Below are 19,072 nucleotides of genomic sequence, written 5' to 3'. Positions count from 1 at the left end.
ACTTGCTTCGGGTTTCGGGATGATACCGGGGATTCGGGGTACTTCAAGACGGCTAGAGAGAGTATCGGGAGTGAGAGAGTGGGGAAATAGCAACCATGGTCGGCTGCCCTTCAAATTCTATTTATAGGTCTGAAAATCTATGCTCACGTCGTGAGCTCGATATGTCATGGCGTTCATCATCAGGCCACTTGCCCTGGAGAGTGTCCATCACCTGCTCACGTCGTGAGCTCTAACATAGGGGGAGGTTCGTGCCCCGAACTTCAAAAATTCATATCTTTCACATACGAGCTCCATTTTCGACGTTCTTTATATCCACGCGTAGGTGAGATTATGGTCTACAACTCTTGTTTAGACTCCGTCGGCTAATTTTGAATTTAACTTTTAGTATGTTATTTTTAGTATGTCGGGACAGGAAAACTCCGTTAGAAATTCATAACTTCTTCATCTGACGTCCTTTTTCGTCTGTCTTTCTTCCGTTGCATTCCTATCGACGAGATCTTCGATTCTCGTTTAGATTGTTTCGGCTAGAAATCAATTACGAGATTTGGGTTGCATACTGCTAAGTCGAAACTTAGAAAAATCATAACTTCCTCATACGAAGTCAGATTTAGACGTTATATTTATGTATGCTCTTAGTTTAACGTATTCTATGATTTTCGTTTAGATCACTAAGGCTAAGTATCGCTCTACCGTAAACTCACTATTTACGTCATGTAGTGTCGTATTGGTTCTGTCGCGAAACTTCGACATGTCATAACTTCTTTGTTATAACTCGGATTTCGACATTCTTTATATTTTCGGAATCCTTGTAACGACCACTACAACTCCTTCATAGATATTGGGATTATCTAATATTTTATTATTACGCTTATTTTTATTCTTAATTCATTTAAGCCACACAATTAAGCATAAAACACATAATACTCAAATAATACATTCTTGTTATTTCAAAATGAGTTACAAAGGTTAACCTAGACTATTACATCATCATTAAGCCTAGCCTAGAAACACGGGTGTTACATTATTCTTGGATGGACCCAACGCTATAAGTCAACACCAAATCACCGATGGGACCAAAGATATCGCTTTTTCCGTTAGGGCAAAAGGAACGAATAAAATTTGACTCATATGATTATATCTTTTATTCTCCAAATCGAACATGGCATTATGTTTCATAATATCAAGTTACAAATGCATTTTGGCAATACCAATGTACAACCGACTTGTAAATTACAACTCGTATATCTCCATTTTAAGAATATAAAATATCATCTCAGAATTACTCGTGATATAATCCATGAAGTAATTCTCTTAGTGTAGGTTTATCCAATACTCAAATCTCCATTTTCTAAGTACTTATGAACATTGTAGCAACATAATTGCCATGTCTAAACTCCTTGGACAATCTACAATCCAATTCATGATAGTCTTCATTCACTACTTACTTCCTAAAGTATAAGCAACTATAGAATTTCGAATAATCAAATTATTCAAGTAAAACATGCAAAATGAAACACAAGAATAAATAATTGACAAAGATTATCTCTATCTATTTAAAAGTTGGCGTCACTATACCCACTTACTCTCAATGTATCTCTGCCACCAAGGACTAGAATTAGATCATTTTCCTTCACAGGTACTTGAGAATATTCTTTACTATTGTCCAATGAGCTTTTCTAGGATTTTCCTGAAAGAGATTGTCCATGCTTAAAGCAAATGAAACATCAGGGCGAGTACATGTCATAGTGTACATGATCGATCCTACAACCAAAGCATATGGGACTCGACTCATTTTTGCTATCTCTTAATCTGTACTAGGGATTTGAGTCTTACTAAACTTGGCATACTCTAAATAGGTAGCTCTCCTTTCTTGGAATTTTCCATACTAAAATGTTTTAGTACCTTATCCAAGTATGTACTTTGACTAAGATCAATTAGTCTTTTCTTTCTATCCCTTAAGATTCTTATCCCAAGAATATAGGTTGCCTCTTTTAGATCCTTCATAGCGAAACACTTTCCAAGCCAAGACTTTACTTCTTACAAAGTTGGAAGGTCGTTTCCTATAAGGAGTATGTCATCAACATACAACACTAGAAAGGTTACTATACTCCTACTATCCTTGACATACACACATGACTCATCTTCACTCCTAGAGAAACCAAATTCCTTTACTTTCTCATGGAAGCAAAGATTCCAGCTACAAGATGTTTGTTTCAATCCATAAATGGATTTCTCAAGCTTGCACACTCTATTAGGAAACTTTGCATCTACAAAACACTTTGGACGACTCATGTAAACATCATCAGCTAACTTCCTGTTAAGGAAAGAAGTTTTAACATCCATCTTCCATATTTCATAATCATGAAAGGCAGCTATGGCAATTATTATTCTAATATACTTTATCTTAGCCACAAGTGAGAACGTCTCATCATAGTCAATCTCTAGGGTTTGAGTAAAGCCATTTTCAACCAGTCATGCCTTGAAAGTGTGTACCTTTCCATCATTGTTAGTTTTCTCTTGAAGATCCATTTGCAACCAACTGTCTTTTGACCATGTTCTTGATCAACCAAATTCCAAACTTAGTTATCATACATGGACTTGATCTCACTATCCATTTCCTCTTTCCACTTGTTAGCTTTAGGGCTTATCATTACTTCCTTGTAGTTAGTTGGCTCATCCAAATTTACCAGTGTACGATCACTGACAAATGTGTCACCTTTTGTAGTTATATGGAAACCATAAAACTCAGGTGGCATGTTAACTCTACTAGATTGGCGAAGAGGTAATGATTTGCCAATGGATTCAACAGGATTCTCATCCTCTGGTTGAGCGCTAATATCTTATAAGGTTCCTTCATTAGTTGACTCTTGAATCTCTTCAAGGTCAATGGTACTCTTACCGTCCTCTTTGTATATGAGCTCCCTTGCGAAAACTCCTATTCGTGCTACATAGACCACGTTCTCACTAGGTCTATAGAACAAATATCCAAAAAACTTTTGTAGGTAACCAGTAAAAATATATCTCGTACTTCTAGGTTCTAGCTTGTCATGAGTCTCTCGTCTAACGAAAGCTTCACAACCCCAAACCTTAATATGTGCTAACGAAGGACTTTCCATGTCCACATCTCGTGAGGTGTTTGGTAACCTTCTTGGTAGGGACAAGATTGAGGATATGGGTGGCTGTCTCTAAGGCATACCCCCATAAAGAAATGGGAAGAGAAACTCGACTCATCATGGAATGAACCATGTCTAATAACGTCCGGTTACGCCTCTCAGTCACACCATTAAGTTGTGGTGTCCTAGGAGGAGTCAATTGTGAAACAATTCCACATTCCTTGAGATAGTCATGGAACTCGATACTAAGATACTCTCTGACTCTGTCCGATCAGAGCATCTTTATCTTCTTTCCTAATTGATTCTCGAATTCATGTTTAAACTCTTTGAACATAATATCAACACAATTTCAAGTAGCACATAAAAACAATTTTTAAGACTATAAGACATTATCGGGCAAGTCTAACATGCAATTCCTGAAAAGATTCTATAGTCTTTATTGTAGCATGCATTTCTATAAATATAAGAATAGAATATAATCATATTGGAACTCACTTTAAATTCTCGGCTCAGGATGGCTGTACACATTGAATCTTCTCCTTTATATATAAAATCCTTTTTTCAAAAATTTTATAAAAATTTCCAGATTCGTAGTTTGATTTTGGATTCACACGGGTGTTTATCCAATTCACTCAAATCAGAGCTCTGATACCAACTTGTAACGTCCCTAAATTTTCAATACAAAAATTTCTTTTTTGTAAATAATAAAACCATTTCACACATTAAATAAAACATAGTTTAACAATCGTTTTTAAAAACAAATACATTTATTCCAAAGTAAATAAAATAGCAGAAGTCTTAAATGACGATGCATGTGTACAGTCATGTCTTAGCCTTCGCTTTATATTGAATAAGTAACTTTAAAAACATTTATATTCAACTGGGTAAGCATAAAGCTTAGTGAGTTCCTCAATATATCATATATCACAATACATACACATGCATACAAACAATTCGCCCCCGTATATTTTTCGTTCCACAAATAATAAGTGTTTATAGATTTAAGGCCTGCTTGTCATTTCATCATCAACACACAAGTCTATAGGCTCCTCAACAAACTTTCGTTCTGTCGGCAACCCCTACACTACTATGAAAATAATAACACATATATGCATATATATATATATATATATATATATATATATATATATATATATATATATATATATATATATATATATATAGACACACACACATAACATACATGAACACATATTGGAATAAATAAGATAGTGAGACAACTCACCTGTTTTGCAGAACAACAACACAAACTATTGAAAATAACTTCTCGAGTAAAATCGTCTACCGGCTTCTCGGGAGTTAGCTTCTAGCTAATTATGACTAAAACGTGACTTAAACTACTAAAATATCAAGAGAGAGAGAGAGAGAGAGAGAGAGAGTATTGAAAGAATTGGTGTAGCAAATGAATGACTTAAGCCTTTTATTTATACTAGTAAGAATTACTATTCATATATATTTCTTTAATAATAAATGCTAAATGTTGACATTCTCCATTAACTAGTATGACATATTCATGATGTAATCATGACAAATGTTTCTAGAAGATGGTTAATCGTAATTGGGTAATAATAGTAATCGGTAAAGAGTAAATATTAAATAGTAAATATAAAAATCATAACTTATTCATACGAGCTCCGTTTTCGACGTTCTTTATATCCACACGTAGGTATTAACGGCTACGACAACTTTCATTTAGAATACTTTTGTTAAAACGATTATATTTTTAATTCCATTTTTAAAATAAATTAATAAATATAAAATCATCATTTTTATAAAATCGTTTGCTATCGAAATAAATTGAGGATTTCATTGGTACTTTCGATTATATTTCCAAATAATATAGTATTTAACGGATGTTACATGATCTGGTTTGAGTTTACTTATTTTAGTTTGATATTTTTGTGGAACTTATGTAGTGTAAAACTTTAAATGATTTGGCAATTATTTTGTAGAGATCTTTATATCCAAATAATATAGTATTTAACGGATGTTACATGATCTGGTTTGAGTTTACTTATTTTAGTTTGATCTTTTTGTGGAACTTATGTAGTGTAAAACTTTAAATGATTTGGCAATTATTTTATATATATATATATATATATATATATATATATATATATATATATATATATATATATGCATGGGGCAGCCATTTAATTATTTTATCAATGTGTTCTATTGAGATGTTTATAACATAAAGATACGTATAATACTCATATGTACGTAATGGAGTTTAAGTATTGGAGTAACCCGCATTTAGAGATGACTTCATGGAAATACTCACAAGTAATTCTAAGATGGTTGTATTTTATATTCTTCCAGCTAGGATGCTTGAGATTTTTGTTGTGCTGTCTGTTGTGCTTTGGTGTTCACCAATGTTGTTCGTAACTAGCAACCATATAAAAAATATCCAGGCATGACATGATGTGTAGGCATGATATATATAATCAAAGTTTATTTGAATATTTAATTACTTACTAATGACTATTCATACCTACAGGTTATGAGTACAATTGTAGCCGTGGATGACGTACACTTTATTGGATTAAGGAATGTATGACTATATATTCGTTTTGACACATGCAAGTGGGAGACTATTATAAATATATCCACGGTCATAACAAGTTAATGACTTTCCATAATTAGTAGTGTCATTTTGGGTTACATACAAGATAAGATTTACGCTTAAGACGAAAAATGAGAAAGTTAAAGGATTAGTTCATTAACAAATCAGTGTAATGATAGGTTAATTAGAAACAAAAGAAGCATAGGGTTTAAAGTGAAATACCCTTGGTTTTTAATTATAGTAATTATCCCTTGTATTTAGGGATAAAAAACCAAATCGAATAAGGATAAAGACTTAAAAGCTAAACCCTAACCGTGACCAAGCTAAGGCTGACCACATTCTTTCCCTCATGTCTTTCTTTATTGGCCACACTCTTTACCTCTTAGGGTTAGGGTTTTGCAAATTTAGGAAGGTGAGCTTGGATATTCTTTGGCTTATCTACGTATTGGGGGTGTGATCACAATAGAGAGGTACTGGTTCTGACCTTCAAATCATCCAATGAATGAAGATCATCAAAGTATAAAGGTATTGTTTTTTTTATCATATTCTTTTATGTGTTTTTGTAACGCCCTGTTTCGAATCGTTTCCCATTTCGTGTTGGTGATCAGGGATTGGGTATTAGCAGGCTTAGGACCCTTGAAGAATTGAGATTTGGGCTCATTTGGAGGTGGATTATGTAATTTGGATGATCTGGGTAATTGGTTTGTGTTTTGGAGTCAAAGGGTATTTTGGTTTTTTTAGCTTGGGTTTTTATGGAAATTGGACATTCGTTCAAGATATTGTAAGGTGGGTATGGGTTTGTTAAAGTGTAGAGCTTCTCGTCACCTTTTCGTGGATATAAGGATCGTCGGAATCAGATTTATAACGAAAAAGTTATGGCCTTTAGAATATGTTAAGGTTTGAGGGGAAATCCTTGTACACAGGGCGTACTTAGGGAGTACGCGGGGCATACTGATGCGAAGGGTATTATACTGGGCATAATGTTGTGTATACTTAGCGTACTACGAGGGTCAGATCGGGGTTACGAGACCTCGTACCTTGGGCGTACGAGGAGTATGTGGGGTGTACGAGGGGAAAGGAAAAACCCTAATTTTTGGATGCGTACACTATACAAACTCATTAAGTCTTTAAGGATAGCCTCTTTACTAGCCTCCAAGTCCCCAAAACCCTAGAAATCGTCCCTTAGTCTCCATGGTTGTGTTTTGGAGCTCACGGTGTGCATCATGGTGTGTTTTGGCTCACACTCAAGAAGATGGAGTTTGGTGCAAGGTTGTGGATCAAGGAAGAGCTTGTGTATCTTGATTATGTGCTTCATTTCCAGCTTGTTTGAGGTAAAAAGCTTTGATCTTGTTCATTGTTGGCTTAGATCTATTTTGTATGAGTTTTGGTTCCTTTTAGCCCTAAGAATAAGATCTAGTGGTTTGGTAGCACTCCAGGAGCTATGAGTTGCCACTCTTGGCATTTCTAAGGTTCTAGATGCATAAAGTTGTCTCCTTTAGGGTTTGGAATCCATGCATGAGACATTGAGATGGTGTCCATTTGGTGGAAGTATAATGCTTTATTTTGAAGTTTGGTTCTTTTGGGGCTTGCAAAGTCACAAAGTCAATGACTTTATGGTTCTAGACACTTGTGTGGACTCATATATGTGGTTTGGACTTCTGCACTTAAGCATTAAGAGCTTAATGTCGATTTTGGCTTAATGGATGAGTACGGTGGGCATACAAGTCTGTACGTACAACGTACAAACCAAATAGCGAGTACGCCCCCGCGAACTCAGTCAGGTGGATTTTTGCATTTCGGCTTCATGGTTGGGCTTCCTTTTGGGCTTGGGTGTTTGAATTCTTAATGGGACATCTGAGTATAAATGTTTTGGACTAGGAAAATTGGTTGGGCCTTACGGTAAGGCCCATGTAAGGGGTTTGGGTCAAATTTGGAAAATTGGGCCATATTTGGGTCTTGGTTGATTATTTGATTTTTGGGTCTTTCAGGTTATGAGTTTGGGCCTAGGTCTTGGTCCAAGCTAGGTTATAGGTAAAATGGTATTTTTACCCCGAGTATGGATTTATGATTATGGATTGGAACTCACTTGTTAATTGGCTGTTGTATTGATATTGATAGTTCGGGGAATCTGTCAGCCAGCAGTGAGGGCCCGTCTGTGTGATTCGGCAGTGCGAGGTGAGTATCCTCACTGGGTTTAGTGGGTCGAAGGCACCAATGTCGGTCCATGGTTTATATGTTAGGATGCTAGATGTCTATTCGACTCTTGCACGTGTTATATGATGGTATGCTTACCGGGCAAGGCCCAATGCCAGGCGAGGTCTGATGAAGATATTGTATGCTAGTTATCAGTATGTGTTTTTATGCTTACCAGGCGGGGCTCGATGACCGTATATGATGCTATAGTCTTTGTGATTATTGCATTTTCTAGTAAGGTTATATGTTTATATGATTATATGATTATGAGTGTATCGGGTGGGGCCCAATGTCAGGCGCGGCCAGGTGATTGACAGATTTGTAATCCGAGTGGGGCTCGATGCCGGGCGGGGCCCGAGGCCGAGTGGGACGCGAGACCAGGCGAGGCCCGATGGAGGACGGGGCCCAATATTTAATTTATTATGTATGGTATGTGGTATATTGGGGAACTTAATAAACTTTGTGCTTACGATTTTCAGTTTATGTTTTAGGTGCTTCGATTTTCAAATGGAAGAGCTTAGGATGATTGCAGAGCATACATCACATGTTTCCGTATTCTGTGACTTACTCTGATTTGATGATGATGTTTTGATAAATCTTGATTATCTTGGTTTTATGGAAATGTTATGTATTAACGATTTATTAATCTAAAAACGAAAATTTTATGTCATTACTTTTGGGACGTTACAGCTTTTGTCACTAAAAATTTATAGAACAAGATCATTGGAGCATTATGATGGTTCAAAAGTTTTTTTTGTTTTGCTTTTGTTGCTAATTTGTAAAAAACTATCATAAACCAACAATTTTGTAATATAATGTATTATGAAGAAAATGATTAAACACGTTATTCTAACTATGATTTCTATGATTATCTTCTTTAATTAAGATGGCATTGTTGTTTGTTATTTTGATTCATTGCATGTAAGTTGTTAAACTATCCCAAAAAATATAGTATCATATATCAAGTAGGGATAAGAATGGGTTGATTTGGATAGATTTTTGGTTAAAACCGAAACTAAATGTAGAAAGCCGTTTTTTTGTTTTTTAAACCCATATGAGTTCAGTTTCGACATGGGTCGGTTTTCGGTTTGGTTTTATGGATTTTCGAGTTCAAACCCATTGAAAATACACTGCTATAAATAGTAGTGGGTCTAATGTAAATATATTAAAATATAGAGTACGAATTCTACAACCATAAAAAAAGATCAAACGATCAAAGTTTAATATTGCTACTAAAAGTTTGTTGATAATAAACATGAAAGGCGTGTTCGGCAAAAGTAGCTGGTAGCGGGTAGTGGGTAACGTTTGATTTTGAAGCGTTTTGTTGAAAGTTACTTCATGTAGCTTTTGATTTTGAAACGTTTTGTTTAGGCTAAAAGCTAAACGCTCATGTTGTCGAACAAGACTTTTTCTTTTTTACTAGCGTTTTTTTAAAAGCTAAAAGTCAGAAGCTCCCAAACGTTGTGGGCCGAACACGTCCAAAGTACGAAATAGATAAAATCTAAAGTTTAAAACCGACTAATGCGTTTGGGACTAGTAAGCGGGAACGGGAATTTGATGTTTGAGGCGAATGAGTAATGTGGTGTATAATGAACATAACTATATTAAAAATCAAAATAAAAAAGTGGTTTATGGGTGGATTTTGCCTTCAGCTTTTTACCCTGGATCGGTTCGGTTTCGATGGACTGTGGGTATGTTTATACGGCAAAACCAAAACGAACCAAATTGTTTTGGTTTTTGAAAAATTCAAACCCAACCCATTGGTTATCGTTTCCAGTTTGATTTTTCGGTCTCGGTTATCGGGTTTTTCGATTGCTCACCCATTTCAAACTTAATTACATTTTAATAATTTACAAAATATACTACCAAATTGTTATATTTAATTAGTGGTCATTTTCGTTGTATTTCTTTCATGTCGCCGAGGCCAAGCAAGGCCATACCACATGATTCTCACTTGTTTCCTTCTTTATCCATCTCCCAGAAAAGATGATATCTTTCAACACCTCTCCTTTCCTACCTCCACTCGTAAGTCTTTCCTTCTTTCTTCCTTTCAATTCATCGACTTTTAGATGAGTTTTATTGTATGATTCACCACTGATCCATCTCATTTCTATTCAAATATCTCCATTTCTAACCCGAAATTAGGTTTCTTGAATCAGTTACTACTAAAAGTTCATAAATTTGTTATAAAAATTTAGGGGGTTTCTCGGATTCTTGGTATGTTTTGAATAATTCGTGGTTTTAAGTTGAAAGAACATCGTAAATTGCCGTAATTCCAGCTGGGTGTTCCATGGATTCTTTGTTGAGGACTCACAGTTCGTTCGAATTTCTCCACGCAATCAACAGATTTGCAGGAAACGCAACCACTTTGAGTTCATCCAAGTCTCAAATTCACGAAACTAGATTTTTCCCTAAGAAACCCCATTTGAAATGGGGTCATGGAGGTTGTTGTGTTAAGGCCAGTAGTAGTGCTCTTCTAGAACTCGTTCCCGAAATCAAGAAAGAACTCCTCGATTTCGAGCTTCCTCTCTACGATCCTTCAAAGGGTCTCGTGGTGGATCTTGTGGTGGTCGGCGGTGGCCCGTCGGGCCTTGCGGTTGCCCAACAAGTTTCCGATGCCGGGCTCACCGTTTGCTCGATTGACCCTTCACCTCAACAGATATGGCCCAACAATTATGGTGTTTGGGTCGATGAATTTGAGGCCATGGATTTGCTAGATTGCCTCGACACCACCTGGTCAAGCGCCGTTGTTTACATCAACGAAAATTCACCCAAGAATCTCGGTAGACCTTACGGAAGAGTTAACCGGAAACAACTCAAATCAAAGATGTTAAAGAAATGTATATCAAATGGAGTCAAGTTTCATCAAGCGAAGGTAATCAAAGTCATTCATGAAGAACTTAAATCTTTGTTAATCTGCAACGATGGTGTCACCATTCAAGCGACATTAGTCCTCGATGCAACTGGTTTTTCAAGATCTTTGGTTCAATACGACAAGCCTTACAATCCAGGATACCAAGTCGCATATGGGATTCTAGCAGAAGTAGAAGAACACCCTTTTGATGTTGACAAAATGCTCTTCATGGATTGGAGAGATTCACATCTCAACAACAATCCCGAAATCAAAGAACGGAATTCAAAAATCCCAACTTTCCTTTACGCGATGCCGTTTTCATCAAATCGGATCTTTCTTGAAGAAACTTCACTCGTGGCTCGACCAGGGTTAAAATTTGAAGATATTCAAGAACGAATGGTGTGTAGGTTAAAGCATTTGGGTATAAAAGTAAAAAGCATCGAAGAAGATGAACGGTGTGTTATTCCGATGGGTGGGCCGCTCCCGGTCCTCCCTCAAAGAGTTCTTGGAATAGGCGGCACCGCCGGTATGGTGCATCCTTCCACCGGATACATGGTGGCTAGAACCCTAGCTGCCGCCCCGATTGTTGCAAAATCGATAATTCATTATCTTAATTCTGAAAAAACGGTGTCGGGGACGGATTTATCAGCTGGGATTTGGCGGGATTTGTGGCCAATTGAACGGAGAAGACAAAGAGAGTTTTTCTGTTTTGGTATGGATCTCTTGCTTAAGCTTGATTTGGAAGGGACACGAAGGTTTTTTGATGCGTTTTTTGATCTTGAACCTCGTTATTGGCATGGGTTTTTGTCATCACGATTGTTTCTGCCTGAGTTAATGACTTTTGGGCTTTCTCTTTTCGGTCGTGCTTCTAATACTTGTAGATTAGACATGATGGTGAATGGAACTTTACCATTGGGAACGATGATCAACAACTTGGTTCAAGATCGAGAATAGAAATTAAGATACTTGTAAGCTTTTGTTTTTCTCTGGATATGATGATTATTGTATGTTTCAGTTGATTAGCATGGATTTCTCTCAATTTGTCATGGAAATTGACATTTTGATACAGTATAGTTATAGTTTATACGTCAATGTCATATTATTTTTCCACATATCTTGTAATTTAAAACCCTTTTGCATCACAATTGTGCGTCAGTCTTCTATTATGAATTTATGGTTATACATGATGTGGCGTATTGCGTTTGATATGCATTGAACTCGGGTAGAAATGATGCAGAATTGTATCTGCTAAGCATCCAATCGGGATATGTTTGATATTTTATACCAATTTGCACCAAAAGTATTTGTTTGTGGATGTGCAAACACAAACTCCCAGGATTTGAGTTTAAGGTATTTTTGTCTCTTATCGGAACACACAATACCTATGTTTGATATTTTATACCAATTTGCACCAAAAGTATTTGTTTGTGGATGTGCAAACACAAACTCCCAGGATTTGAGTTTAAGGTATTTTTGTCTTGTGGCGTGGTACCAGCTACGGAAGAAGACGAAGGCTCCGATTGGTGGAAGATTTGTTTGTGTCTTTCTCTCTCTACAATCTCTTTCTTCTTCACCATCATTTCCACAACCAAGTAGGTTGGTTGTGGAATGGTTAAAATAATGACGTGACATATTTTCAGTCAATTCTCACGCGTGATGACACCTCTTAGCCTTAGTGTCTTCATTGGTGATTGGCACATACTGACATGCATATTGACATACGGAACCACACTTTAAGTGTTCGACAACATGTGACTATGAAATTCATTTCATTTGTTTGTGGGTCTAGCTTTATAATCTGTGTAACTGTTTATTCCCTTTTTTTGGGATTGTAGGATTTTCAAAAAAAAATGATTGATGGTGGCCAAGGTTTAAAAGAATGGAATCTAGCCTTGAGGCGTTTTCCTGCCGCCTCATGAGGCTTAAGCCTTAAGGCGGAACGAGGCGTAAGCCCGAGTGAGTTAAAAAATTAATATAAAAATTATATATCTTCGAACAAATTACTAAAAACATCCATGTGGTTTGCAGCAGTTGTGCGTTTGATCCCTAAAGTTTTTCATTTTTCATATATATATATATATATATATATATATATATATATATATATATATATATATATATATAAAGTGAATATACCTAACAACCTTATATAAACTTAGGTACCTAACTCCATAATACTACATCGGTTTGTATCATATTTACATTGTAATTGCCTAAGGTTCTTAAATTTTAACCCCATAACTTGATTACTTCCAAAATCATTGGACTTTCACCAATATCTTTCTTTTACATCACGTCTTTCTATCGAATACCACCTGATGAGCTTCATATCCTACCGCTACAAATGAAAGGATGTAGGAGAAATATAATGATGAATTTCCAAATTTTTTTGAAGTAAATCAAGTTTAGGTATGAAGTTTAAGAACTTTGGATGATTGCAATGAAAATTTAATGCAAAATAACGTAGTTTGATGAGGTTAGGTACCTAAGCTTATATAAGGTTGTTAGGTATATTCACTTTACTATATATATATATATATATATATATATATATATATATATATATATATATGCATTCGAACGGTCCCTATTTTATATTCTATTGTGTATTTGGTCCGTTGCAGAGATGAAAAGATTATATTGCCCTTATACTTTTTTTTTTAATTTTTTTTCATTTATTAAATATAGAAAAAATGTGGATATGTGGCCCACCCCACCCATTAGAACCTTTGTTGGTTCGTACCTCTAAATTCGTCGTAGTTTTGTATCTCTAAAGTCGTTGTCGTCAGAGTTTTGCACCTCGAAACCCGACATCGAACCTGCACCTCAAGTCATATTCGGATCAGAAGGGTTATTTGATTTTCAGGTATGATGTTAGATTATGTTTTGAGGTTAGATGCTTTTGTGTGTGAGCCCTAGCTTCTCCGCTTCCTCCTCTCGTCGGAATTGTTAGCAACAGCCACCAACGTTTATTCTGCTTCGCATCTACCCCAACTCTACAAATCAAAGTGCCTTTGTGTGTTTACATCCCTAACTCTGTAGATTGATCCTAGGTTTGATTTGGATTTCTGAAATTCGAAATAAGGACACAACTGCTTCAATTTTCATCTCTTGAACTCAAGTTGGTGTTTGATTGGTTTTGTTCTTGATTATGGATTTGGTTTGATTTTCAAAATTTGAATAAGAAAAAAAATTGGTTTTGATATCGATTTCACTATCTGGAACTCATATTTGTCGTTTAATGTTTGATTTTGGTGGTTTGGTTTGTTTATGATTTTGGTGTCTGGTTGTTTCTAGAACTCGAAATACGTATACATGTGGTGGGTTCCGAAGGTGAAGGCTGGTGGTTGTTAGAGGTAAAAAGGGTGGTGGTTGTCGGAGGTAAAAAGGATGGTGGTTGTCGGTTCCTTTAGCAAGATGGTGGTGGTGGCAGTGGATCCCACTTATTCATAAATCACTTAATTTATAATCTATGTATAATAAATAAAAAACAAATTAAAAAAAAAAACTAAAAAAGAAGTATAACGACAATATGCTCTAAATGTCAAATCCAAGCTCACAATAGGGTTTCATACTCAAGGAAAGATTCATACATGGTCAAACTCGGAGCTTTATGACTCTAGGACCCAAGAAGGGTCCAGATCTGAAGTTACAACTTCAGATCTAGCTCATATCCCACAATATCATCACAATCAAACCATAAAAACCCTAGATCTCAACCAAATGAGGTTTAGAAGGAAAAATGAGGTAAAGATGGCGACTTGATACCTCCAAATGATGCTAAATGAGGTAGATTTCTGATTCCCACACCTTCCTTCCTCCTAGTCTCTTGCCCTCCAAGCTCTTCCTTTCCAAAAACCTTCTTTCTAAAGCTCAAGACACACAAGAATGAGGCACCACACGAATTAGGGTTTCTGTGAGCTCTCAAGGACTACAAAGAGGCCAAAGGAGGCTTAAGCCTCTTTAAATAGGGTGCAAAACCCCGGGATTTAGGGTTTCATCTGCCAGCTCCTACTCGTCGAGTCCCTTCATGGACTCGACGAGTAGGTCACTAAACACGCAATCCCACCCTGCTGCTACTCAACGAGTAGTGCAACCAACTCGTTGAGTAGGATTTAAAACCAAAGAAATTCTTATTTACATCAATACCTGAGAATCGGGGCGTTACAAAAAAAAGTTCATGTCAAACATATACGAAAAAAACATAGTTACCAAAATGTGGACAAAAACCAAAGTTCGTTACCTGTTTTGGTAGTATTATGTTCTTTATGCTGGATGTAAGTAGTCATAAGATCCATTGATGTGACATGAAATCGGGTCATCCGGTCTTGGTGTTGGATATGGATCGTAGATTTAGAATGGGTGATACAAGGCTTTACCTAATTATCCCTTAACTTGACTCTTTAAATAGAACAACTCCTCCTCCTTTAAAAGGATATCTAATCCTCAGACAAGATCTTCCCACCAAGATTGTTCTCTTCGTCTAGGAGAAACCATCTCATCATACACATCGATATAACTTGATTGCTAGAGCCTACTCCCACAACACAGTCTATGTGGGTGATTCTAAGGGTTTTGTTCTCTAATGGCAACCATAAATCAAGTCAGGAACTCACTAACTATACATACTCCAGATGTACGATATAGATTCGACATTAAGGAATGATGGCTCGATTCCACGTCACATGAGTGAGTCTTATGACTACTTATAAAACATTACCACTTTTAGAACAAAATTTTGAATTTTATGTCATGTGTTTGTACACATTTGTAAACAAGCGTATTTACTAGCATTACACTTATTGATAATTGTGTAGATGTAGTAAATTATTTACGTAAAAAAAAAATCGCCTGTGGAAACTATTTTCTGAAAAATTATTCGTACCCGTCACTTGGCGCGAGTAAACGGCTAGTGTGTGTATATATATATATATATATATATATATATATATATATATATATATATATATATATATATATATATATATATAGACAAACACACACACAAACTAACTAAGAGCATCCAACAATGCAAGTAGTATAAGAGTTGAATGAGATGATGATTACCATTAAATATGAACTCAATGAGTGTGGGTGACGACATTGAGTAAAATTGAATGAAGGAGTTGAATGATCATTGAATGGTTCAATAGAAATAATAAAATGGTGATTATGATTGAATAAGGGTTTAATGGGTTATGAGTGTTGTTGTATAGATGTATAATAGGTGATGTGTCAATTCCTTGAGCACCATAGAATTCATGAATCCATAAATCAAGCAAACATATTAATGTAAAACTGTAAATATATATCAACAATAATAGACATCCGATTAAGTTTGATGACATGTATCATTAACTAATGATTATTATATTACTCATATATAAATCATATATATTTAGACAAAGTTATTGTTATCGAATACAAGAAGCGGAAACAGACAACACACGTACGTAATCACTCTTTCAAAAGCACACCACACCGCGACTAAAACGACAGATGAACAAAGGAAATGCAGTGAAAAGAACCATCATCTATAATCGATGTTTCAGTTAAAAAACATGCAAAGATCATAGATCTCACTGGCCTTTGGGACTCCAGACAGTGTAGTAAGTTTGAACAGCACTAAGAAAAAGAGCCATCACAGCTCCTACTAGAGCTAGAAACGACCATGGGCTCTTGATGTACTCGTGCTTGAGTTGTGAACACCATGTGTTCCTCAAGTCTTCATAATGTTTTTGGATTTGGTACATGACTTTGGAATATGCTACATTGTTGGGCACCAAACCGCGGCCGTTGGCTATTTCATTGAAGAGTGTTGCAACTTCTTGGTCACTTCCAAGTGAGTTATCAAGGACCCCAGCATTTCGAAGAGCCTTCACATCCTCAGGGTGATCGATGAGAGAATCGAGGAGGCATATGTAGGAGGTAACCCATGCATGTGCGTCATCCGAACACATTTCATAGGCTATTAAGTTTAAAATCATGAGCTTGGTGGAGTCATCCACTGTTATCGGAGGAAGTTTTAAATATGCTGAAAACCACCACCACCACAGTTCAACGAACTCCACAGTATCCAAAGACATTCGGCTACTCGGCTTGAAATGGATCCCGACATCTACAAGCTCGCTAACGTTACGAAAAGTACATCTGGTGCTTATTTCATCATTACGGTTGGAATGAACAATCGTGTGGGATTCATTCTGTGCACTTATCCCCTTTAGCCCAGTATGCAGACGATGGAGCAGATGATCACCTATGAATATATAGCTCCCGTGTGATTCTGGTGCATAATTTTGATCAGTTTGGGTCGAACGACTTCCTAAATTGAAAAACTGGAACCAAACTCTTTTCTGCATCCGCGGAGACAAAATGTTGTCAACGAAGAAGGATTGAAACTTGTCAAGCCTATCAAGTTTTATCAAATCCATCACCTCGTTTAGAACTTTGAAGGGAATTTGGTTTTCCAGCGAGAACAAGTCTTGGTTGATTAACACAGTCTGGTGGCTTCTCAAGTAGCTACAATTTTCAGCTCTCTCCCCGTAGATAAATCGAATATAATACAAAATAAAACATCCATCCAGCAACATCATCTTAGTGAATTCCTCATCATTGAGATGGTCTGTTGATTCCTCCTCATAGAACTCTCTTAACTCTTTCACCATGTTCGCTTCCCCAAGCTTTTTATACAAGTTCCTAAGGCCCACGTTATAATCCAATCGTGAGAGGAGTTGCTTGGTAAAAACAGGCTTGAGTTTCTCGACTGACTCGAACTTCGGGTTGCCATAATGGTATGGACCGATGGAAACGACCTTTGGAACATAGTACTTCTCGTAATCGCCCTCCTCTCTCAACAAAATCTCCGGGACTCTGCGGATTTTTGCGGATGATGAAGGTGGTGGCATGGCGTTTTCTATCAAGTCGATAATAACGCATGCCCCATCTTGGTTCTCCATGCTGTTAGAATTGATATCGTCGTGCTTGGCCATTTTTGGATTTCGTGGTTTAGTATTAATTAGTAGTTATGGGATCGTATGCAAGTACTGTTGATGATCTTTGTATATGAATATAAATAGCAACATTTGTGATTCAGAATCTTGAAGACCGCTTTGTTTTGCTTTTTTGGGAAAGAGTTGAAGACCACTTTGTTAACATATGAAGCTAGGAATCAGCATAGCATGACAAAGCTTGCTTTTGAGGTGAAGTATTATTAAATATATACTTTGAGGGTGAAAACGAGGAATCCATGTTGCTTTTGGTTTTAAACATTAAATAAATTAAACCAAAAACGAAAATTATAAATTGCCAAATTGGTTAGATATATAGTTTTTTTTTCTTTCTTTTGTAAAAAACCAAAATATGGTATATAAGTATATAACTGTAAAAAAATATTTAGCAATGGTACTTCGCAAAATATAGGATAAATAACTGTAACTAGAAAAGAAGCCTGCTGTGTGTTGCATGAATCAAATTTTTTTTTTCTTTTATTATTGTTATTATTTTTTTGATGTTTTGTGGGCCAAATACAAAATATTTGTTGCATAAGTTGAGTTTTTTTTGTCTCATTAATCCTGCATAAAAAACAATACCAATAAGTATAATATGTCATAAAATGATGGAATGGAACGTGCAATTGACGCGGAATCTTAGCGAATGCTTTGTCAATTAGAGTATAGATTAAAGTTAGAAAAGATAAATTATAAATTTGGTCTATATTTTTAGATCAAAATTTTTATTTTACTCTTTAAAATCCTGAAAAAAATAAAAATAAAATTATACTCTTACAACATGTACTTTCAATTCTTTTTAGAGCCACTTTACATAAAGCATTGAAATTTTTTAATGTTATAGCAGCAATTTTAATCATGTATTTTTTGCTTATGGCATTGTACTTTCAAAATACAATGCTTAGAAAAGATGTATTTTAAGAAAATTAGAATATTATAATAAGTAGGGGCGTAGACACCCGTTAACTAGTGCCGGCCCATGGGGTGTTCAACATGTCCTAGGGCCCACCAAACAAAAGAGCCCAAAATTTTATTAACATATGTTTTAGAGGAGGTTCAATTTGGCCCAAATCTATTTAGGTTAAACAAATTGTGTGCAGGAAGTTGGACGCTTCACACTCCTCTCCACACTCCGAGCGAGAAATAAAAAAAAAATCAAGAAAAAAACGCTTCAGTTTTCTATGTTCTTGGATTCCGGCTCGCGCATGGGGCGATATTGATGGCTAGCAATGTTAATCGTCCACATTCAAGCAACAATCTCATTCTTAGCTTTCTGTTTAAAATCAAACGGATGACGAAGCAAATCAAATGCTTGCCT

At 36.0% G+C, this 19,072-nt stretch overlaps 2 protein-coding genes and 1 long non-coding RNA gene across 3 annotated transcripts; 1 reads left to right on the top strand and 2 right to left on the bottom strand.

The window, feature by feature from the left end:
* Positions 1-3,930: 3,930 nt before the first annotated feature.
* LOC145051896 (uncharacterized) lies at positions 3,931-4,510 on the bottom strand. The gene is made up of 2 exons (XR_013683856.1): positions 4,360-4,510; positions 3,931-4,200 (listed from the first exon to the last, which is right to left on the bottom strand). It is a non-coding gene; the product is annotated as an uncharacterized LOC145051896 (long non-coding RNA).
* A 5,294-nt stretch (positions 4,511-9,804) lies between these two features.
* On the top strand, positions 9,805-11,931 carry LYC (lycopene cyclase). The gene has a single exon (XM_079003328.1). The coding sequence runs from the start codon at positions 10,184-10,186 to the stop codon at positions 11,699-11,701; it is 1,518 nt and encodes a 505-aa protein (XP_078859454.1). The 5' UTR covers positions 9,805-10,183; the 3' UTR covers positions 11,702-11,931.
* A 4,238-nt stretch (positions 11,932-16,169) lies between these two features.
* Positions 16,170-17,818, bottom strand: LOC145051895 (UPF0481 protein At3g47200-like). The gene has a single exon (XM_078999729.1). It carries the CDS (start codon positions 17,734-17,736, stop codon positions 16,327-16,329), a length of 1,410 nt encoding a protein of 469 aa, XP_078855855.1. The 5' UTR covers positions 17,737-17,818; the 3' UTR covers positions 16,170-16,326.
* Positions 17,819-19,072: the final 1,254 nt, after the last annotated feature.

This window comes from Lactuca serriola, chromosome 5 (genome assembly GCF_051521515.1).
Source record: "Lactuca serriola cultivar US96UC23 chromosome 5, Lser_US96UC23_V15, whole genome shotgun sequence".
Taxonomy (NCBI): Eukaryota; Viridiplantae; Streptophyta; class Magnoliopsida; order Asterales; family Asteraceae; genus Lactuca; species Lactuca serriola.
Note: the sequence above shows the minus strand (reverse complement) of the source record. Positions and strands in the feature narration are given on the sequence as shown.

What these genes read in the sequence shown, in the direction of transcription:
- LYC (XM_079003328.1), top strand. Translation starts at nt 10,184, where the DNA reads ATGGATTCTTTGTTGAGGACTCACAGTTCGTTCGAATTTCTCCACGCA.
- LOC145051895 (XM_078999729.1), bottom strand. Translation starts at nt 17,736, where the DNA reads ATGGCCAAGCACGACGATATCAATTCTAACAGCATGGAGAACCAAGAT.